This window comes from Lampetra fluviatilis, chromosome 66 (assembly GCF_964198595.1).
Source record: "Lampetra fluviatilis chromosome 66, kcLamFluv1.1, whole genome shotgun sequence".
NCBI lineage: Eukaryota > Metazoa > Chordata > Hyperoartia > Petromyzontiformes > Petromyzontidae > Lampetra > Lampetra fluviatilis.
In genome coordinates this window covers 3,280,380-3,306,293 of record NC_136340.1, presented here as the reverse complement: position 1 = coordinate 3,306,293, position 25,914 = coordinate 3,280,380, and the positions used below count along the sequence as shown (strand labels likewise).

The 25,914-nt window shown below is 44.2% G+C and overlaps 1 protein-coding gene across 1 annotated transcript in view; it reads left to right on the top strand.

Annotated features, from left to right (window-relative positions):
- Positions 1–240: 240 nt before the first annotated feature.
- Positions 241–25,914, top strand: part of LOC144952144 (retinoblastoma-associated protein-like) — a 194,877-nt gene continuing 169,203 nt past the window's right edge. The window contains exons 1-10 of the mRNA XM_078882548.1: positions 241–740; positions 5,327–5,483; positions 7,146–7,240; positions 10,912–11,031; positions 12,688–12,726; positions 13,725–13,789; positions 14,301–14,411; positions 16,217–16,428; positions 23,763–23,840; positions 25,517–25,620. Coding sequence (XP_078738674.1) covers positions 685–740; positions 5,327–5,483; positions 7,146–7,240; positions 10,912–11,031; positions 12,688–12,726; positions 13,725–13,789; positions 14,301–14,411; positions 16,217–16,428; positions 23,763–23,840; positions 25,517–25,620 — 1,037 coding nt within the window. The 5' untranslated portion in view covers positions 241–684. The remainder of the gene's footprint in view (positions 741–5,326; positions 5,484–7,145; positions 7,241–10,911; positions 11,032–12,687; positions 12,727–13,724; positions 13,790–14,300; positions 14,412–16,216; positions 16,429–23,762; positions 23,841–25,516; positions 25,621–25,914) is intronic.

The following is a 25,914-nucleotide window of genomic DNA, read 5'->3' as shown; positions in this document are numbered from 1 at the left end:
CCCCACCGCGAACTCCCTCCCCCTCACCCCCCCCAGCGAACCCCCCCCTCATGACACGCGCACGCACGCGCGCGTGAGGGGGGCGGAGTCAACTCCCGGAAGTGGATTTTCCCGCGCTCGGCGCGAGACGTCCCGCTCACTTCCGGTTACTACTCCGTCCGCGCGCGTGCGGCCAACCCCCTCCCCTCCCACCCACAACCTCCCCCGCCCCTCCCCCCTCTTAAACCACGCCCCCTTTGACCCCCCCCACCCCCTCATCTCTCACCACCCGTTCCCGTCTTTCCAGCGACTTCCAACCCCAGTCGCTCGCAAGCTCCCCTCATCATCCTCCTCCTCCTCCTTACAGAGGACCCAAACTCTCCCGTCGGACAGCGACGTCAGACGAACTTTTGCGTGGCCTGTTCGCCCCCCACGGGGAAGGGGATTGCGCGCGAAAATTGAGGGCCGAGTGTGTGTGGGGGGTGGAGGAGGTGACCTGAGGGGAAAAATTAACAATTAAAAAAATTAAAAATAAAACCGCGCGCATCGGGCAAGACGAGAAGGCGACGTTTTTAAAGAAGGGGGAAAAGGCAGCGATAAGTTTAAAGAGAGTAGCAAAATTAACAAGCGACAACTCGCAAATCAACTACACACAACAACAACAACCACCAGCTGTGTTTGGTGGTGGTGGTGGCGGCGGCGCTGATGATGTCCGTCAAGGAAGGTGGTGGCCACCACAGTTCGACCGCTTCGCTCGTCAGGTAAACGACGACGGGGGCCGACGTTTCGGGGGTGGTTCAACCGCAGGAGGAGGGGGGTCGGTCTCGCTAGGCCGCAGCGCGTTTCGTCGTTAAAAAAAACTTTTTTGTTAACAAATTAAAACAAAAACGTTCTACATCGGTGTAGTACGAGTTGGATAACATTGTTTTACCTCATAAATCATTGCTCCATCAATGGAAATACGTCACCCGGACAGACGTTTCGGGCAATTGGCCTCATTGAAGGGGCCGCGCGTTTTGTCGAGCTGTGCGGTGTTTTTGTTGTTTTTACACCTCAACGAAAACTGGTCGTGAACAAGAAACATTACATTGGTTCTTTCGGAAAAGTCGCGTAAAAGGGAAATAATAAAATAATAAAAATACAATTATCACGACGTTTCGGCCACAACGCAAGCAGCCGTCCACGGGTGAAGACATGAAACGTCGCCGACTACCACCACTACCACATCATACACACACACTATTACTAATAACGTGTCACTTGTATGTTTAAAGGCTAAGTAAGCGTTGAATAATTGGACTGGTGCAGTAGCAGCAGCAGTATCAGAACACGTTCTGCGCACATAGAGTTGCTTTAAAGTTCGCTTTTAAGCAAAGTTTGTTTGCTTTAAAGTTGACGTGTGCTCCAGATGGACGGTGGTTTAATCGCCTTTGCTGTTGTTGCCTTTAAAGATGACTTGACAGACGACGATTTTGAAGTTACGAGCCACGCTTTTGCTAAGTGATGTTGATTTTGCGCAAAAAAAACATTTTTAAAAGTCATCCCGAATAAGCGGAAAAAGTGTTAGAACATAATCAACGTTAAATTCTTGGTTCTTTCGGTAAAGTCACGTAGAAGGGAAATGATAAAATAATATAAATATAAACACAAGCAATCATCAGATGTGAAATCCACAGCAAGAAAGTTTGAAAAAAAAACCAAGAATATGAATCCCTGCAGTCACGAAAGCTTTAAATCAAAATATAATCAACGTTTTTGGGTTTAGATCACGTTATTTATAAATGTGTCGTAACCCTCCACCACCCGACACGGCCAATCAGCAAAACAAAAGTGTCACGTTGACAAAAGACAAAATAGTTCACTGCTTTAGCCCACCCGTGTGTTGAAGCGTTGATTACGTGTTAAAGTGTTAAAACAATTGTTTTACCTCAGATTCGAAGGATTTTTTAAAATGTTTTTGGGACTAAACTAACATGCAGTGTAAAAAAAAAAATCACATCCAAAACACAACTCTCGTTATGATGTATGAGACTTCTCTAACATATAAATACTACAGTTATTACCCCATTGGCATCTTATTTATTGGATTTGCAGACCCAATATTATCCAGAAGAATTTGTCCCAAGTGCAATTCTGAACCGGCTTTGACAGTGAGTCTCATCAGCAAGAGTCAGTCTTGTTGATAAAAGCTTGAACGTGTTAAACTAATCTAAAGCTTCGATTTAAAGCTTTCGTGACTGCAGGGATTCATCTTCTTGGTTCTTTCGGTAAAGTCACGTAGAAGGGAAGTAATAAAATAATAAAAATATAACAATAAAATTTCGATTTAAAGCTTTCGTGACTGCAGGGATTCATCTTCTTGGTTCTTTCGGTAAAGTCACGTAGAAGGGAAATAATAAAATAATAAAAATATAACAATAAAATTTCGATTTAAAACTTTCGTGACTGCAGGGATTCATCTTCTTGGTTCTTTCGGTAAAGTCACGTAGAAGGGAAGTAATAAAATAATAAAAATAAAACATAATAAAATAATTCTCACGACGTTTCGGCCACAACGCAAGCAGCCGTCCTCAGGTGAAGACCAGGTCTGTCGGGGAGCTGTTATTTTATTACTTCCCTTCTACGTGACTTTACCGAAAGAACCAAGAAGATAATCTAAAGCTATGTGTAAACATTAGTGCGGACAGCCGATGCCAAGCAAACTCTGCACTGGTTTTGACATCATGGTTCTCATCAGCATGAGTCTAGCTTGTTGATTAAAGCTTGAACGTGTTAAACTAATCTAAAGCTATTTGTAAACTGTGCGGACAGCCGATAGCAAGCGAACTCTGGACTGGTATTGACATCATGGGCCTCATCAGCAAGTGTATGTCTTGTTCATTAAAGCTTGAACGTGTTAAACTAATCTAAAGCTATTTCTGAATAGTGCGGAACAGCCGATAGCAAGCGAACTCTGGACTGGTTTTGACATCATGGGTCTCATCAGCAAGAGTCTGGCTTGTTCATTAAAAGCTTGAACGTGTTAAACTAATCTAAAGCTATTTGTGAGCAGTGCGGAACAGCCGATAGCAAGCGAACTCTGGACTGGTTTTGACATCATGGGTCTCATCAGCAAGAGTCTGGCTTGTTGATTAAAAGCTACTGGGAAACATTCCGTGTGGGACAGCCGATAGCAAGAAAACTCTGGACTGGTTTTGACATCCTGGGTCTCATCAGCAAGAGCCAGGCTTTTTGTCGAATGTTATTGGCAAAAGCACTCCCATCTAAAATTCTAACATTGTAGCGCCCCGATCAACGCAATAAGCAATATTGTACAACTGTTTTTTAGCAACACTTTATTTCTTCGCTATTCACCAACTAGCGTGCATCCCGTGCTAATCGAACGCTTATTCCGGATGTCCGGTGGCATCGTTCGCCACTCTCTTTGCCAGCATTCTTCCAGAACCTGGTCTGAGTTTCTAGGATATACGTATGAATTAAGATGTGTTTTTTAAAATCCTTATTGGCTTCCCCTACGATTATCAATCGATAGATCTTGTCATCAGTGTGTGCGCCAGAGGTCACAAACGGGTTTTGATTCCTTACCCGTACCCGTACCCGGCCGCACCAGGGTCGAAAACGGGTACCCTACCCGATACCCGGCTACCCGTACCCGGCCGGGTATGAAGCCATGGTGCAGGCGCGGGTGGGTTGATTCTAGGAACTTGAATTGTGAGAAGAGACAAGACGTTGGGAAATGAGTGACAAACGGTGACTCACCAGTGACTCACGGCCTACCCGTACCCGTACCCGGCCGCACCAGGGTCGCAAACTCTCCCACTCACTCGACTCACCCACCCACTAATTCAGCTACTCACTCACCCACGCACTCACCCACCCACTAATTCAGCTACTCACTCACCCACGCACTCACCCACTCACCCACTCACCCACGCACCCACTTATTCACCCACCAACCAGAGGTCGCAAACGGGTTTTGATTCCTTACCCATACCCATACCCGGCCGCAGCAGGGTCGCAAACGGCTACCCGTACTCGGCCGGGTACGAGTAGCCGGGTATCGGGTAGGGTACGGGTATCGGGTACCCGGTTGCGACCTCTGGTGTGCGCCTACACAATCATCCCGACCCTGGCGCCTGCTGTATATTTGGAGTTTGCGTGTCTCTCTTTCTCCGGGTCCTCCGGTTTCTCCCCTCCACATCTAGTATCAACATCACACGTTTAGAGTTATTTAAAACAAATTGGCTGCTATCAATTCCCACGCGAAAAAGCCACTTAGTTGAGCTATTATTTGCACCCAGGGCGCTTCTGAAACATATGCTGATAGTTCAGTTGGCTTTACCTGGTAAAATAACAAATGTGTGATGCGTCTATGGGTATCTGTGTAATGAGTCTATGGGTCTGTGTCCGGGAGTCTATGGGTCTCTGTGTGATGAGTCTGTGTGTCTGTCTATGGATCTCTGTGTGATGAGTCTATGGGTCTCTGTGTGATGCGTCTATGGGTCTCTGTGTGATGCGTCTATGGGTCTCTGTGTGAGGAGTCTATGGGTCTCTGTGTGATGAGTCTATGGGTCTCTGTGTGATGCGTTTGTGGGTCTCTGTGTGATGAGTCTGGATCTCTGTGTGATGAGTCTATGGGTTTCTGTGTGATGAGTCTGTGAGTCTCTGTGTGATGCGTCTATGGGTCTCTGTGTGAGGAGTCTATGGGTCTCTGTGTGATGAGTCTATGGGTCTCTGTGTGATGAGTTTGTGGGTCTCTGTGTGATGAGTCTGGATCTCTGTGTGATGAGTCTGTGGGTCTCTGTGTGATGCGTTTGTGGGTCTCTGTGTGATGAGTCTGGATCTCTGTGTGATGAGTCTATGGGTTTCTGTGTGATGAGTCTGTGAGTCTCTGTGTGATGCGTCTATGGGTCTCTGTGTGATGCGTCTATGGGTATCTGTGTGATGGGTCTATGAGTTTCTGTGTGATGAGTCTGTGAGTCTCTGTGTGATGCGTCTATGGGTCTCTGTGTGATGCGTCTATGGGTATCTGTGTGATGGGTCTATGGGTCTCTGTGTGATGAGTCTATGGGTCTCTGTGTGATGCGTCTATGGGTATCTGTGTGATGGGTCTATAGGTATCTGTGTGATGAGTCTGGATCTTTACACTCCTATACTTTTGCACGCCTATCGTGTTTTAGCATCGTTTGTTGTAACGCTCTGACAACCACACGTGTGCTGCTACTGGAACCATCCGTTGAAAAAAGAACTTGAAAGCTCATCGGATTCCTCCTCAAGTACAAATGAAGATCGCGATGATTCTGAAAGGCACGGTTGTTTGTTTTCGCTGTGTGGGTGCTGAAAGCAGCAGCAGCGGCAGCAACAGCGCCAGCAGCAGCGATTCCGAAGAGGATGGGTGGCGGAGGAAGCTGGAGAAGGTTTGTGTGGCTGTGGGTGCCGCTGATGACACGTGCAAGATGGCCTGGAGGCTCTGGGAATTGACGTGCAAACCCGAGTCTGTGCAGGTGAGATGTTTGTTTGTTTTAATGTTTTAATTAAAGTGTTTATATCTGTACGTAGGAGTCTGTGGGTCTCTGTGTGATGAGTCTATGGGTCTCTGTGTGATGAGTTTGTGGGTCTCTGTGTGATGAGTCTGTGGGTCTCTGTGTGATGAGTCTGTGGGTCTCTGTGTGATGAGTCTGTGGGTCTCTGTGTGGTGAGTCTGTGGGTCTCTGTGTGATGAGTCTATGGGTATCTGTGTGATGAGTCTGTGGGTCTCTGTGTGATGAGTCTGTGGGTCTCTGTGTGATGAGTCTATGGGTATCTGTGTGATGAGTCTATGGGTCTCTATGTGATGAGTCTATGGGTATCTGTGTGGTGAGTCTATGGGTATCTGTGATGAGTCTATGGGTCTCTGTGTGATGAGTCTATGGGTTTCTGTGTGATGAGTCTATGGGTCTCTGTGTGACGAGTCTGTGGGTCTCTGTGTGATGAGTCTGTGGGTCTCTGTGTGATGAGTCTGTGGGTCTCTGTGTGATGAGTCTATGGGTATCTGTGTGATGAGTCTGTGGGTCTCTGTGTGATGAGTCTATGGGTATCTGTGTGGTGAGTCTATGGGTATCTGTGTGATGAGTCTATGGGTCTCTGTATGATGAGTCTATGGGTTTCTGTGTGATGAGTCTATGGGTCTCTGTGTGACGAGTCTGTGGGTCTCTGTGTGACGAGTCTGTGGGTCTCTGTGTGACGAGTCTGTGGGTCTCTGTGTGACGAGTCTGGGTCTTTGCGTGACGAGTCTGTGGGTCTCTGCGTGACGAGTCTGTGGGTCTCTGTGTGAGGAGTCTATGGGTCTCTGTGTGATGAGTCTGTGGGTCTCTGTGTGGTGAGTCTATGGGTCTCTGTGTGATGAGTTTATGGGTCTCTGTGTGATGACTCTATGGGTCTCTGTGTGATGACTCTATGGGTCTCTGTGTGATGCATCTATGGGTATCTGTGTGATGAGTCTATGGGTCTCTGTGTGATGCGTCTATGGGTCTCTGTGTGATGAGTCTATGGGTATCTGTGTGATGAGTCTATGGGTATCTGTGTGATGCGTCTATGGGTCTGTGTCGGGAGTCTATGGGTCTCTGTGTGAGGAGTCTATGGGTCTCTGTGTGATGAGTTTGTGGGTCTCTGTGTGATGAGTCTATGGGTCTCTGTGTGAGGAGTCTATGGGTCTCTGTGTGATGAGTCTATGGGTCTCTGTGTGATGAGTCTATGGGTCTCTGTGTTATGACTCTATGGGTCTCTGTGTGATGAGTCTATGGGTCTCTGTGTGATGAGTCTATCGGTCTCTGTGTGATGAGTCTGTGGGTCTCTGTGTGATGAGTCTATGGGTATCTGTGTGATGAGTCTGTGGGTCTCTGTGTGAGGAGTCTGTGGGTATCTGTGTGATGAGTCTGTGGGTCTCTGTGTTATGACTATGGGTATCTGTGTGATGAGTCTATGGGTCTCTGTGTGATGAGTCTATCGGTCTCTGTGTGATGAGTCTGTGGGTCTCTGTGTGGTGAGTCTGTGGGTCTCTATGTGATGAGTCTATGGGTATCTGCGTGATGAGTCTATGGGTATCTGCGTGATGAGTCTATGGGTATCTGTGTGATGAGTCTATGGGTCTCTCATAAAAGTGTAAACATTTTTTTTGTTTGTCGCAGAGCTGTGGTTCCACAATGGCCGTGTGTCTCTACATCGCTGCCATGAAACCGTTGCCCATCAAGGTCACGCAGCTTCTCTCTGAGCTTGGGGTCAAGTGAGTAGCGCACATACGATTAGCGCGGTTGGCTACGTACGGTGCGAAAGAAGTTCAACACACATACGGCTACGCTATACACTACATACTACACTACACTATACACTACATACTACACTACACTATACACTACAATACACACTCCACTATACACTAAAAATACACACTACATTACACGATATTCTACACTATGCACTATGCTACACACTACACTATACACGGCACTGTACACTACAATACACACTACACTATACACTACAATACTCACTACACTATACACTACAATACACACTACACTATACACTACAATACACACTCCACTGTACACTACAATACGCACTACACTATACACTACAATACACACTACACTATACACTACAATACACACTACACTATACACTACAATATGCACTACACTGTACACTACAATACACACTACACTATACACTACAATACGCACTACACTATACACTACAATATGCACTACACTATACACTACAATACACACTACACTGTACACTACAATACGCACTACACTATACACTACAATATGCACTACACTACACTATACACTACAATACACACTACACTATACACTACATACTACACTACACTATACACGACACTGTACACTACGCTACTATACCTAGTTGGAAACTCATTTCTTTCAAGCTGGTTTTTGTGTTTCGTTTGATGTCCTTCCCTCGCACCGCCGATTAGCGCGGTTGGCTACGTACAGCGTGAAAGAAGTTTCAACACACATACACTACACTATACACTACACTATACACTACACTATACACTGCACTATACACTGCACTATACACTACACTATACACTACACTATACACTACACTATACACTACACTATACACTACACTATACACTACACTATACACTACACTATACACTACACTATACACTACACTACACACTACACTACACACTACACTATACACTACACTATACACTACACTATACACTACACTATACACTACACTATACACTACAATGCACACTACACTATACACTACATTATACACTACACTATACACTACACTATACACTACATTATACACTACAATATACACTACACTATACACTACACTATACACTACACTATACACTACACTATACACTACACTATACACTACACTATACACTACAATATACACTACACTATACACTACACTATACACTACACTATACACTACACTATACACTACACTATACACTACACTATACACTACACTATACACTACACTATACACTGCACTATACACTACACTATACACTACACTATACACTACACTATACACTGCACTATACACTACACTATACACTACACTATACACTACACTATACACTACACTATACACTACACTATACACTACACTATACACTGCACTATACACTGCACTATACACTGCACTATACACTGCACTATACACTACACTATACACTACACTATACACTACACTATACACTACACTATACACTACACTATACACTACACTATACACTACACTATACACTACACTACACACTACACTACACACTACACTACACACTACACTATACACTACACTATACACTACAATACACACTACACTATACACTACACTATACACTACACTATACACTACACTATACACTACACTATACACTACACTATACACTGCACTATACACTGCACTATACACTGCACTATACACTACACTATACACTACACTATACACTACACTATACACTACACTATACACTACACTATACACTACACTATACACTACACTATACACTACACTATACACTACACTATACACTACACTATACACTACACTATACACTACACTATACACTACTATACACTACACTATACACTACACTATACACTACACTACACACTACACTATACACTACAATACACACTACACTATACACTACACTATACACTACACTATACACTACAATATACACTACACTATACACTACAATACACACTACACTATACACTACACTATACACTACACTATACACTACACTATACACTACACTATACACTACAATACACACTACACTATACACTACTATACACACTACACTATACACTACACTATACACTACAATACACACTACACTATACACTACATTATACACTACACTATACACTACACTATACACTACACTATACACTACATACTACACTACACTATACACGGCACTGTACAAAAAGAAGTTGAACACACATACACTACACTGTACACTACAATACGCACTACACTATACACTACAATACACACTACACTATACACTACACTATACACTACAATACACACTACAATACACACTACACTATACACTACAATACACACTACACTACACACTACTATACATTACACTATACACTACAATACACACTACACTACACACTACTATACACTACACTATACACTACAATACACACTACACTATACACTACACTATACACTACACTATACACTACAATGCACACTACACTATACACTACACTTTACACTACATGCTACACTACACTATACACTACACTATACACTACAATACACACTACACTATACACTACACTATACACTACAATACACACTACACTATACACTACATACTACACTACACTATACACTACAATATACACTACATACTACACTACACTATACACTACACTATACACTACACTATACACTACACTATACACTACATTACATTATACACTACACTATACACTACACTATACACTACATACTACACTACACTATAGACTACACTATACGCTACACTATACACTACACTATACACTACATACTACACTACATACTACACTACACTATACACTGTTATCCTGCATCTGCACGCAAGCCCTTCTCGCAGTCCCAACGGCCTCCGACGCGTAGCTCATATCTGCATGCAGAGCTCCCCGTCATCTGCCACTCTCGGTTGTGTTCACTCAGCCGTGTCATCCCACTTGTGTTTTGTTGTGTCAAGTTCTGTTCTCTCGGTGGCGTTCTCTCCGGCGTGTTCTCCCAGTGTTTGTCTCTCAGTTGCGTTGTCTCAGTTTTCTTCTCTCGGTGTTGTTCACTCCATTGTGTCTAATGAGCTCCTGTAAGTTGTGTTCTCTCGGCTGTCTTCTCAGTTTTGTCGTCTTAGTTGTTTTCTCAGTTATGTTTTTTAAATCCTTTATATTGAGTTCACTTGCTTGCTTGCTTGCGCGCTTACGACCGTGCAAATCTTTAGTTCGTTTTTTAACCCACTTCCCGTGATCCAATCGAGCTGACATTTTGCACACAGACTCGTTGTGCGTGACAATTTATTTTCGTGAAAATTTTTTTCCAAAATTTTACACTTTTTAGATAAATTTTTTTTTATATGTAATTACCAATTGCTTAATGGTGGCAGGCAATCATCTGACCCATAGGTGGCAGCCATCTCAAGCCAGAGGACGAGAGGACTCTAGCCGCCACGCATATAAAGGATTTAGAGTGAAAAACTTTGTTTTTACGGGTTAATTTTTTATTAATTTAAATTTCATTTTTTACCTGCATGGTGACTTTAGCGAAAAAACTAAGAGTATCGTTCTCTCTCTCACCAGAGTCTCTCCAAATGTCTCGCCCCCGCCCCCACCCCCCTCCGTGCCGTGACAGCTTCGACGATTTCTACCACGCTGTGCGGAACATGGATGCTCCGCCAGAAATGCAGCTATCACTCACCACCCTGAATAACCAGTTCCAGGTCGTTGCCGCCATCTACAAAAAGTTCCAGACGTAAGCGATAATCGTAGTAACAATAACGACGATGATAAAAACTGTTGAGCCAATTTTTTTTTTTTACAAGGTAAGGCCACACTGAGTGACCTGGTCATCACAGATGATAGCTGAACGAAGCTGCTCATCGTCATCACGATGTGGAATCCTATCTAGATTTGAAGCTTTCGTGACTGCAAGGAATCCTATTCTTAGGTTTTTTCGGTAAAGTCACGTAGGTAAAACATCAAAATTAATGAAAATAAAATAAAATAAAACAAAAAATCACGACGTTTCGGAGGCAACACAAGTCTCCGTCATCAGGTGGGACCGTCACAGCCGAATTAGCTGCATCAAGTGAGGCAATGATTCAAGATGTAATCCCTTATAAGCAAGTTGAAGGGGGGAGGAGAGGGGGGGGGAGCTGATCAGACTTTACCGAAAAAACCTAAGAATATGGAATCATATCAGCTGAATAAACGCGTGATGTTGATTCCAAATGTGGAGGGAAAAACTGAAAGACCTGGAGAAAAATCTGCGTGACTACGGGGAGAGAACATGCAAACTCAGGTTCGGGATCGAACCCACGACCTCCTGTATATCAGGCGGAGTAGTTAACATCTCGCCATCGTGGGGAGACCGCTTGTATTGCGATCGAAACGTCGTGATTTTTTTTTTCTACCTACGTGGACTTTACCGAAAGAACCAATGAGTGTGGATTCCCTGCAATCACGAAAGTTTCAAATCTAAATTCTCTGTTTAGCCCCCAGGCTATGGGACGCTCTTCAGGATGCCGGAGTTCGAGGACATTTTAAAAATGCATCTTGAAACATATTTGCACGCTTTCGCTTGTTCAACTTTTAGTTCATTGAGTTAAAGGGTTCTTAAAATGTATTTATAACGTAATTGTGTCTGCTGCTGCTGTAATCTGTAACGTTGAGATCCTTGATGAAAGCGCGATATAAATGGAATTGTTGTTATTATTATTTTGATCCGGACGTAGCACCCGAATCACTTGGGTTGATAGGGATCATCGCGTGCCTGCTGTCATTTTACACGCTTTTATTTAACTCACTCTGTTGTTGTCGTTGTTGTTGTATCCTCAAATCATGTAACTCAATTTTAACCCACTTCCCAATGTGGTATCGACTGCAAACTTGGTATACTTATGTCATACTGATGACAATACTATATTCTATCATAACAAATCAAACACATTTTAAAACATTATTTGACACGCTTTCATTTAACTCACTCTGTCTGTTGTTGTTGTCATGTCCTCAAATCTTGTAACTCAATTTTAACCCACTTCCCAATGTGGTATTGACTGCAAACTTGGTATACTGAAGTCATGCTGATAACAATACTATATTCTGTCATAAAAAAGAAAAATATTTTTAAAAATTATTTATTTATGTCATGTTTCGGTTTGGGTCTAATTGTCCACGCTCAACTGACGTTGGCTGTAAATCACCACGGCCCCTTACGTTGTGGCAAGCTTCGGGGCCACTTCCCGGAGTTGTGGAGTTCTTCCAATACTCGTACATTTAATTAAAGCGTGTTTAAAAAAAATACTTTTAAATATGACTTGTTCTTTTGATTGTCGATTGATGGATTTAGTTTGTTGATCTTTGATCTCGTGGGAACTCTCACCCCCTCCCCCCATCGCCCTTGCAGGATGTACGGCAAGATCTTCAACGAAGACTGCAGAGGATGGTAGGCCGGCAGTCATTTACACATCCTCCACTTTATCCCTCGTCACCGTTATCCCTCGTCACGTTATCTCACGTCACTTGTTCTCTCTCTCGATGCAGCAGTCGCATAGAGTTATGCGAATCGCCGGTAGCCAATATCGCGCAGAGCAAAATTTGCCAATGTTGCAAAGGAATACCTCCGTTACACCAATAAAATATTACAACGTCTTGGTTCTTTCGGTAAAGTCACGTAGAAGGGAAATAATAAAATAATAAAATTTAAACATAATAAAATAATTCTCACGACGTTTTGGCCACAACGCAAGCAGCCGTCCTCAGGTGATGAACAGGTCTGTCGGGGAGACAGCGTCTGAATGAACAGGTCTGTCGGAAAGACAGCGTCTGAATGAACAGGTCTGTCGGAAAGACAGCGTCTGAATGAACAGGTCTGTCGGAAAGACAGCGTCTGAATGAACAGGTCTGTCGGAAAGACAGCGTCTGAATGAACAGGTCTGTCGGAAAGACAGCGTCTGAATGAACAGGTCTGTCGGAAAGACAGCGTCTGAATGAACAGGTCTGTCGGAAAGACAGCGTCTGAATGAACAGGTCTGTCGGAAAGACAGCGTCTGAATGAACAGGTCTGTCGGAAAGACAGCGTCTGAATGAACAGGTCTGTCGGAAAGACATCGTCTGAATGAAACTTGTCTTTCCGACAGACCTGTTCTTCACCTGAGGACGGCTGCTTGCGTTGTGGCCGAAACGTCGTGAGAATAGTATTTTATTACGTTGTATTTTTATTATTTTATTATTTCCCTTCTACGTGACTTTGCCGAAAGAACCAAGAAGATGAATCCCTGCAGTCACGAAAGCTTCAAATCGAAAATATTACACGTTACGAAAAAATATTACACCTTACACAATTACATTACATCATTACATCGCACCCCTTACCTTACATCATAACGTCGCATCATTACACGTCGCATCAATAACAAAATAACGAAATTACGTCCCCCACAGCGCCTCACCGCCGTTTCCGTCCAAGTTGGCAAGGGAGTGCTGGACCATGTTCATCCTCGCAAAGGGTGAGTGATCGTCTTCGTCTGAGGCAGAGGTCGCAACCGGGTACCCGATACCCGTACCCTACCCGATACCCGGCCGGGTACGGGTAGGGTACGGGTACCCGTTTGCGACCTCTGGTCTGAGGCCAGTGGTGTTTCTCAAATTTGACAAGGAACTTGTAGATTTGAAGTTGTCGTGACTGCACGGAGGGGTCCATACTGTTTGTATTTTTTCCCGGTAAAGTCACGTAGGTAATGAAATATTTAAAAATGCTTTTTAAAAAAACAACACGCCTCAATGACATGTACTGTCTGAGCTGCCCATCCCCCTGCCCCCTCCCCCCATCGCCCCTCCCCCCTCCTTCCACATCCCCAGCCCCTCGCCGTGACGTAAGGGACCGCGTGGTGCTTTTACAGGCAAGGTGAGTTGAGCGTGGACAATTAGAGGCGTAAACGTGGACAATTAGAGGCGTAAACGTGGACAATTAGAGCTGTAAACGTGGGCCTTTGTCTGTGGTGTGGCTGGGTCGCGCAGGCCACGGGCTCCAGGCCGGCACGGATCTGGTCTCGGCGTTCCATCTCCTTCTGTGCGTCCTGGACCACTTTGCCTCCCGCTGCCCGGCCTCGTCTCTTCACGAGCCCTACGGTAACGCCGCGGGGGTGGTGGGGGGGGGTCAGCAGCGCACGAGGTGAAGGGGTCGTCGTCGTAATTAACATCGTCGTCAACATCGTCATCGTCAACGTCGTCGTCAACATCGTCGTTATCGTCATCACCGTCATCATCATCGTCGTGATCGTCATCACCGTCACGTCACCATCATCGTAATCAACGTCGTCGTCGTCATCTTCATCAACATCGTCGTCGTCATTGCGTCGTCACCGTCATCATCATCGTAATCAACATCGTCGTCAACATCGTCATCCTCTTCAACATCATCATCGTCACCGTCGTCGTCACCTTCATCATCATCGTAATCAACATCGTCGTCAACATCGTCGTCAACATCAACATCGTCGTCGTCACCGTCGTCGTCACCGTCATCATCATCGTAATCAACGTCGTCGTCGTCATCCTCATCAACATCGTCATCCTCATCAACATCGTCGTCGTCATCATCATCGTAATCAACGTCGTCAACATTGTCAACATCGTCGTCAACATTGTCGTCAACATCGTCGTCATCGTCATCACCGTCATCATCATCGTAATCAACGTCGTCATCGTCATCCTCATCAACATCATCGTCATCACCGTCGTCATCATCGTCATCAACATCGTCGTCAACATCGTCGCCACCGTCATCATCATCGTAATCAACAGCGTCATCCTCATCAACATCACGATCATATTCATCATCACTGCCACAAAAAAATGGGCTTCACTGCCCCACTCGGGTGAGCACCGGGAGCGTGGATCTTTTTCATATGCGGATGGGAAGATGACGGCACTACACGCTACACTACACTAAATTATATACTACACGCTATGCTACACACTATTCTGCACACTACGCTACACACTACGCTACACACTACGCTACATTATACACTACTATACAATACACGATACGTTACACACTACGCTACACACTCCGCTACATTATACACCACACTATGCTACAGATTAGGTTCACACTGCTACACACTACACTACACACTACGCTACACACTACGCTACACACTACGCTACATTATACACTACAATACGCTACACACAATCCAGCCTGATTAAACCCAGGAAGGACCGTAGGCAGGCCAGCCTAAATGAAGAGGGGGACCACCAGTGCATCCTTCCAATCCTGCGGAACCCATCCAGTGGTCCAGACTGTTGTTATGATGTCATGTAGGGCAGTCTGCGCACAAACGCCACCCTCCCTCAGCATTTCGCTTGGGAGATCATCTCTGCCCGGTGCCTTTCCTGGTCTCAGACTCTGGATCGCCTTCAGTACTTCCTCAACAGATGGCACCTCAGCCAGCCACTCACAGGGGGTGACATCTTCCTCCAATATTTGACGCACACACAACACACACACATACACACGCAACGAAAGACGCACACACTCACAACACACACATACACACGCGATCATAGAAGTTCAACACACACACACATACACACGCAACGAAAGACGTTTCAACGCACACGCACACATACACACGCAACCAAAGACGTTCAACACACACACACGCACAACGCACGTACAGGAAAGAAAAACAAAAGCAGTCATTTTAGCTGTGACGGTCCCACCTGATGACGGAGACTTGTGTTGCCTCCGAAACGTCGCGATCGATTATTTTATTTTATTTCCATCATTACTTTTATTAACTTTTAATTGTATTTCTTACCTGCGCGGTGACTTTACCGAAAAAAACCTAAGATTATGGAGGAGGGAGGGGTTTTTAATTCGTCGTCCCGAAAACCCCTTTGCCCCCGACCCCTGCCGGCCGTAGCGTCCGCTGTGAGAGACGTCAAACCGGCGTCCGGGGTCGACACGGACGGAGAGGTCGACCCGGCGGATTCGAGCGGCGAGCACTCGTACAGCCAGGGGACCGTCACCGCCGCCGTGACCACGGCCGCCGCCACCGTCACGACGCCTGTGGTGGTCGTGATGCCGCCCGCCATCGCGTTGCTGTGCCGTCACAACAACTGCAACCACGAGGAGGTGAGTTTCGGTCTCTTTCGTTCGCTCGTTTGCTCGTTAGAATTTTTTTTCTCACAAAGGTGGAGCAGGCTCTAGATTTGAAGCTTTCATGACTGCATCCCAACACCTTGACGCTGTTCCACAGTCGTGGGGAACGTCAGGTTGTATGAGGCCCGTGAAATCATTTGGGTCTGGCCCTGCCAAGGCAACCGCATGACTAGAAATTCAACAAATCTCGGAGCAAACCTGGAAAAGCAGTTGCGAGTAGCAGCGACATCATCATCAATACCAGCTAACATCATCATCAACACCAGCTAACATCATCATCAACACCAGCTAACATCATCATCAACACCAGCTAACATCATCATCAACACCAGCTAACATCATCATCAACACCAGCTAACATCATCATCAACACCAGCTAACATCATCATCAACACCAGCTAACATCATCATCAACACCAGCTAACATCATCATCAACACCAGCTAACAACATCATCAACACCAGCTAACATCATCATCAACACCAGCTAACATCATCATCAACACCAGCTAACATCATCATCAACACCAGCTAACATCATCATCAACACCAGCTAACATCATCATCAACACCAGCTAACATCATCATCAACACCAGCTAACATCATCATCAACACCAGCTAACATCATCATCAACACCAGCTAACATCATCATCAACACCAGCTAACATCATCATCAACACCAGCTAACATCATCATCAACACCAGCTAACATCATCATCAACACCAGCTAACATCATCATCAACACCAGCTAACATCATCATCAACACCAGCTAACATCATCATCAATACCAGCTAACATCATCATCAACACCAGCTAACATCATCATCAACACCAGCTAACATCATCATCAACACCAGCTAACATCATCATCAACACCAGCTAACATCATCATCAACACCAGCTAACATCATCATCAACACCAGCTAACATCATCATCAACACCAGCTAACATCATCATCAACACCAGCTAACAACATCATCAACACCAGCTAACATCATCATCAACACCAGCTAACATCATCATCAACACCAGCTAACAACATCATCAACACCAGCTAACATCATCATCAACACCAGCTAACATCATCATCAACACCAGCTAACATCATCATCAACACCAGCTAACATCATCATCAACACCAGCTAACATCATCATCAACACCAGCTAACATCATCATCAATACCAGCTAACATCATCATCAACACCAGCTAACATCATCATCAACACCAGCTAACAACATCATCAACACCAGCTAACATCATCATCAATACCAGCTAACATCATCATCAACACCAGCTAACATCATCATCAACACCAGCTAACATCATCATCAACACCAGCTAACATCATCATCAACACCAGCTAACATCATCATCAACACCAGCTAACATCATCATCAACACCAGCTAACATCATCATCAACACCAGCTAACATCATCATCAACACCAGCTAACATCATCATCAACACCAGCTAACATCATCATCAATACCAGCTAACATCATCATCAACACCAGCTAACATCATCATCAATACCAGCTAACATCATCATCAACACCAGCTAACATCATCATCAATACCAGCTAACATCATCATCAACACCAGCTAACATCATCATCAACACCAGCTAACATCATCATCAACACCAGCTAACATCATCATCAATACCAGCTAACATCATCATCAACACCAGCTAACATCATCATCAATACCAGCTAACATCATCATCAATACCAGCTAACATCATCATCAACACCAGCTAACATCATCATCAACACCAGCTAACAACATCATCAACACCAGCTAACATCATCATCAACACCAGCTAACATCATCATCAACACCAGCTAACATCATCATCAACACCAGCTAACATCATCATCAATACCAGCTAACATCATCATCAACAGCAGCTAACAACATCAACACCAGCTAACAACATCATCAACAGCAGCTAACATCATCATCAATACCAGCTAACATCATCATCAACACCAGCTAACATCATCATCAATACCAGCTAACATCATCATCAACAGCAGCTAACAACATCAACACCAGCTAACATCATCATCAACAGCAGCTAACATCATCATCAACACCAGCTAACATCATCATCAACACCAGCTAACATCATCATCAACAGCAGCTAACATCATCATCAACAGCAGCTAACATCATCATCAACACCAGCTAACATCATCATCATCACCAGCTAACATCATCATCAACACCAGCTAACATCATCATCAACACCAGCTAACATCATCATCAACACCAGCTAACATCATCATCAACACCAGCTAACAACATCATCATCACCAGCTAACAACATCATCAATACCAGCTAACATCATCATCAACACCAGCTAACATCATCATCAACACCAGCTAACATCATCATCAACACCAGCTAACATCATCATCAACACCAGCTAACATCATCATCAACACCAGCTAACAACATCATCATCACCAGCTAACAACATCATCATCACCAGCTAACATCATCATCAACACCAGCTAACATCATCATCAACACCAGCTAACATCATCATCAACACCAGCTAACATCATCATCAACACCAGCTAACATCATCATCAACACCAGCTAACATCATCATCAACACCAGCTAACATCATCATCAACACCAGCTAACAACATCATCAACACCAGCTAACATCATCATCAATACCAGCTAACATCATCATCAACACCAGCTAACATCATCATCAACACCAGCTAACATCATCATCAACACCAGCTAACATCATCATCAACACCAGCTAACATCATCATCAACACCAGCTAACATCATCATCAACACCAGCTAACATCATCATCAACACCAGCTAACATCATCATCAACACCAGCTAACATCATCATCAACAGCAGCTAACATCATCATCAATACCAGCTAACATCATCATCAACACCAGCTAACATCATCATCAACACCAGCTAACATCATCATCAACACCAGCTAACATCATCATCAACAGCAGCTAACATCATCATCAACACCAGCTAACATCATCATCAACACCAGCTAACATCATCATCAACACCAGCTAACATCATCATCAACACCAGCTAACATCATCATCAACACCAGCTAACATCATCATCAACACCAGCTAACATCATCATCAACACCAGCTAACATCATCATCAACAGCAGCTAACAACATCATCAATACCAGCTAACATCATCATCAACAGCAGCTAACATCATCATCAACACCAGCTAACATCATCATCAACACCAGCTAACATCATCATCAACACCAGCTAACATCATCATCAACACCAGCTAACATCATCATCAACACCAGCTAACATCATCATCAACAGCAGCTAACATCATCATCAACACCAGCTAACATCATCATCAACACCAGCTAACATCATCATCAACACCAGCTAACATCATCATCAACACCAGCTAACATCATCATCAACACCAGCTAACATCATCATCAACACCAGCTAACATCATCATCAACACCAGCTAACATCATCATCACCAGCTAACAACATCATCAACACCAGCTAACATCATCATCAACACCAGCTAACATCATCATCAACACCAGCTAACATCATCATCAACACCAGCTAACATCATCATCAACACCAGCTAACAACATCATCAACACCAGCTAACATCATCATCAACACCAGCTAACATCATCATCAACAGCAGCTAACATCATCATCAATACCAGCTAACATCATCATCAACACCAGCTAACAACATCATCAACACCAGCTAACATCATCATCAACAGCAGCTAACATCATCATCAACACCAGCTAACATCATCATCAACAGCAGCTAACATCATCATCAATACCAGCTAACATCATCATCAACACCAGCTAACATCATCATCAACACCAGCTAACATCATCATCAACAGCAGCTAACATCATCATCAACACCAGCTAACATCATCATCAACACCAGCTAACATCATCATCAACAGCAGCTAACATCATCATCAACAGCAGCTAACATCATCATCAACACCAGCTAACATCATCATCAACACCAGCTAACATCATCATCAACACCAGCTAACATCATCATCAATACCAGCTAACATCATCATCAACACCAGCTAACATCATCATCAATACCAGCTAACATCATCATCAACACCAGCTAACATCATCATCAACACCAGCTAACATCATCATCAACACCAGCTAACATCATCATCAACACCAGCTAACATCATCATCAACACCAGCTAACATCATCATCAACACCAGCTAACATCATCATCAACACCAGCTAACATCATCATCAACACCAGCTAACATCATCATCAACACCAGCTAACATCATCATCAATACCAGCTAACATCATCATCAACACCAGCTAACATCATCATCAACACCAGCTAACATCATCATCAACACCAGCTAACATCATCATCAACACCAGCTAACATCATCATCAACACCAGCTAACAACATCATCAATACCAGCTAACATCATCATCAATACCAGCTAACATCATCATCAACACCAGCTAACATCATCATCAACACCAGCTAACATCATCATCAACACCAGCTAACATCATCATCAACACCAGCTAACATCATCATCAACACCAGCTAACATCATCATCAACACCAGCTAACATCATCATCAACACCAGCTAACATCATCATCAACACCAGCTAACATCATCATCAACACCAGCTAACAACATCATCAACAGCAGCTAACATCATCATCAACACCAGCTAACATCATCATCAATACCAGCTAACATCATCATCAACACCAGCTAACATCATCATCAACACCAGCTAACATCATCATCAACACCAGCTAACATCATCATCAACACCAGCTAACATCATCATCAACACCAGCTAACATCATCATCAACACCAGCTAACATCATCATCAACACCAGCTAACATCATCATCAACACCAGCTAACATCATCATCAACACCAGCTAACATCATCATCAACACCAGCTAACAACATCATCAACAGCAGCTAACAACATCATCAACACCAGCTAACATCATCATCAACACCAGCTAACATCATCATCAACAGCAGCTAACATCATCATCAACACCAGCTAACATCATCATCAACACCAGCTAACATCATCATCAACAGCAGCTAACAACATCATCAACACCAGCTAACAACATCATCAACAGCAGCTAACATCATCATCAACACCAGCTAACATCATCATCAACACCAGCTAACATCATCATCAACACCAGCTAACATCATCATCAACACCAGCTAACATCATCATCAACACCAGCTAACATCATCATCAACACCAGCTAACAACATCATCAACAGCAGCTAACAACATCATCAACACCAGCTAACAACATCATCAACAGCAGCTAACATCATCATCAACACCAGCTAACATCATCATCAACACCAGCTAACATCATCATCAACACCAGCTAACAACATCATCAACACCAGCTAACAACATCATCAACACCAGCTAACATCATCATCAATACCAGCTAACATCATCATCAACACCAGCTAACATCATCATCAACACCAGCTAACATCATCATCAACAGCAGCTAACATCATCATCAACACCAGCTAACATCATCATCAACACCAGCTAACATCATCATCAACAGCAGCTAACATCATCATCAACACCAGCTAACATCATCATCAACAGCAGCTAACATCATCACACGCCTCACCAAAGAGAAGCAGTTCCAGCCCATCGCATTTGGGGCGAGTTAATGAAATGTTTGACCAAATTCTAGATTTGAAGCTTTCGTGACTGCAAGGATTCGTATTCTTGGGTTTTTTCGGTGAAGTCACGTAGGTAAAAAATGTAAATTAATGAAAGTAAAATAAAAGCTTCCGTCTTCAGGTGAAACAGTCACAGCACGCTTGCTGTATCATGTAAGAACAGGTCTGTCGGGAAGACGGCGTCTGAATGAACAGGTCTGTCGGGGAGACAGCGTCTGAATGAGCAGGTCTGTCGGGGAGACAGCGTCTGAATGAACAGGTCTGTCGAGAAGACAGCGTCTGAATGAACAGGTCTGTCGGGGAGACAGCGTCTGAATGAAACACCACCAGGCTTGGAGCGTATATTTAAGCTGCTGGGTTGGAAGGGGAAGAGCGCCTTGACAAAATAATTTGCATGTCAAGAGGAATTTAGCATATTTATGGGATATGTAACAGACCTGTTCTTCACCTGAGGACGGCTGCTTGCGTTGTGGCCGAAACGTCGTGAGAATTGTATTGTATTATGTTTTATTTTTATTATTTTATTATTTCCCTTCTACGTGATGACTTTACCGAAAGAACCAAGAAGATGAATCCCTGCAGTCACGAAAACTTTAAATCGAAAGTGATCACAGCTAATATACGAGTGCTTTGGATTACAAACAAGTTTCCGGAACGAATTATGCTCGCAATCCAAGGTTTTTTACTGCATGCTGAACTTTTTTCACACCGTACGTGACCAACCGTGCTAATTTGATGGTACCGGGTCCCATCGACTGTGCCTCAAATGAATAGCCGGTGAGGTGTGTGGTGTAGTAAACATCGCGTCGATTGGAAACAAAGGCGGCCGGGCGTGGTGCTGGCCACCCACCCCCTCGTGTGCCGTGCCGGCCTTCATAGGTGCTGCTGCTAATCGCTAACAGCACTTGCCCCGACAGTCTGTTAGAGGCTACACGGGGCATCTTTGTTCGATCTTTGTTAATACCCCACCGTGTGTGTGTCACTGTGTGTGTGTGTGTCGCTGTCGGTGTGTTTCACTGTGTGTGTGTCACCTGTGTGTGTGTTACTGCTGTGTGTGTGTCACTGTGTGTGTGTCACTGTGTGCGTCACTGTGTGTGTGTCACTGTGTGCGTCACTGTGTGTGCATCACTGTGTGTGTGTGTGTCACTGTGTGTGTGTCAATGTGTGTGTGTGTGTCACTGTATTTGTGTGACACTGCTGGTGTTAATAACCTGCTGGTGTTAATACCCTGCTGTGTGTGTGTCACTGTGTGTGTCTTTGTGTGTGTGTTTGTCACTGTGTGTCTCTGCTGTGTGTGTCACTGTGTGTGTGTGTCACTGTGTGTGTGTGACACTGCTGGTGTTAATACCCTGCTGTGTGTGTCACTGTGTGTGTCACTGTGTGTGTGTGTCACTGCTGTGTGTGTCACTGTGTGTGTGTGTGTCACTGCTGTGTGTGTCACTGTGTGTGTGTGACACTGCTGGTGTTAATACCCTGCTGGTGTTAATACCCTGCTTTCTTTAACCAACTGTGTGTAGGTCATGAGCATTCACGCCGGCTGTTTCCTCCCCTTCCTGAGCTCTCTCCCAGCCACCACGAAAGACGCCCTCCTGCAGGTAAATAACGCCCGGCATCGGGACCTGCCTCACCTTAAAGAGACATCGTCATAAATACGCATCGCCACACACACCATCATCATCATCATTACATCATCATCATTACAAACACATCATCATGCACAGCGTCACCACACACATCATCATCATCACCACACGTCATCATCATCAGCATCACCATACGTCATCGTCACCATAATGCACAGCATCGCCACACCATCATCATCATCATTACATCATCATCATCATTACATCATCATCATTACATCATCATCATTACAAACACATCATCATGCACAGCGTCACCACACACATCATCATCATCACCACACGTCATCATCATCAGCATCACCATACGTCATCGTCACCATAATGCACAGCATCGCCACACCATCATCATCATCATTACATCATCATCATTACAAACACATCATCATGCACAGCGTCACCACACACATCATCATCATCACCACACGTCATCATCATCAGCATCACCACACGTCATCACCATAATGCACAGCATCGCCACACCATCATCATCGTACAGCAACCGCCAATTCGCTACTTTGTGGCGGCGATGTCACCACGACGCTTGTGCCAGGCGACGTGCAATTTAAGGCCACGTAAAGTGTCGAACGCCCGCTGGCAGGAGGTCACGGGACAGGCCTCAGTCAGTCACAGGGACAGACCCCGTGACTGACTGAGATGACCGAGATGACTGGTTGATGCACCACCTGTGCCCCCTAATGTGCCAACTTGCTGTGCTTTAGCTACCCGGCGCTGCGCTCGTTGTTGTGAGCGTCGCTCGTCTGCTGTTGTTGTTGGAGGGCGATTGCCTCCAAGTGCCCAGTAGCAGCGTCCTTCACGAGCCTCCTCGACATCATCATCCACGCGCATCACCACACACAGCATCATCATCACACACAGCATCATCATCATCACACATCTCATCATGACGTACATCATCATCCACATCATCATCATAATTCATATCATCATCATCCACAACATCATCATCATCATCATCCACATCATCATCATCATCATCATCCACATCATCATCATCATCATCCACATCATCATCATCCACATCATCATCATCATTCATATCATCATCCACATCATCATTCATATCATCATCATCATCATCATTCATATTATCATCCACATCATCATAATCACACATCATCATCATCATTCATATCATCATCCACATCATCATAATCACATATCATCATCCACATCATCATAATCACACATCATCATCCAGAGCAATCACCACACACCATCGTCATCATCATCTACATCATCGTCATCATCCACATCATCATTCATATCATCCACATCATCATTCATATCATCATCATCCACATCATCCACATCATCATTCATATCATCATCCACATCATCATCACACATCATTATCATCATCCACATCATCATCATCATCATCCACATCATCATCAGCCACATCATCATTCATATCATCATCATCATCACATATCATCATCCACATCATCATAATCACACATCATCATCATCATCATTCATATCATCATCCACATCATCATAATCACATATCATCATCCACAGCAATCACCACACACATCATCATCGTCACACATGGCATCACCACACAGCATTTACATTTGCTGCCTCTAACGTTGTTGTCACAGCTGCTGAGTGAGCGGTACGGGGCTTTGTACGAGCAGACGCGCGGCATCGACGAACGGGACTTCCTTGTCCACCACCCCACCCTCGTGCCCAACGTCGACAAACTGTGAGACCCGCACCATTGGAACCTCATTTGCCAGTAAAAAATGTGACAATTGTTTTTTTTTTTAACCCTTCTATCTGGCAACAAAACTGACACCTTTTTTTTACATGGAGTCATATTTGCATAGACCACAATACCTGCGGTCGTAATGCAAACAAAAAACACAACTCTGATAAAGACCCGCAATTATCGCCACATTATCTTATGTATATGTCTTTTTAATTTGAAGACGCTAACCACCTCACCCATGCCTCAACACTGACAAAACAGCAGAGGTGGGACAAAGTCATTGTTATG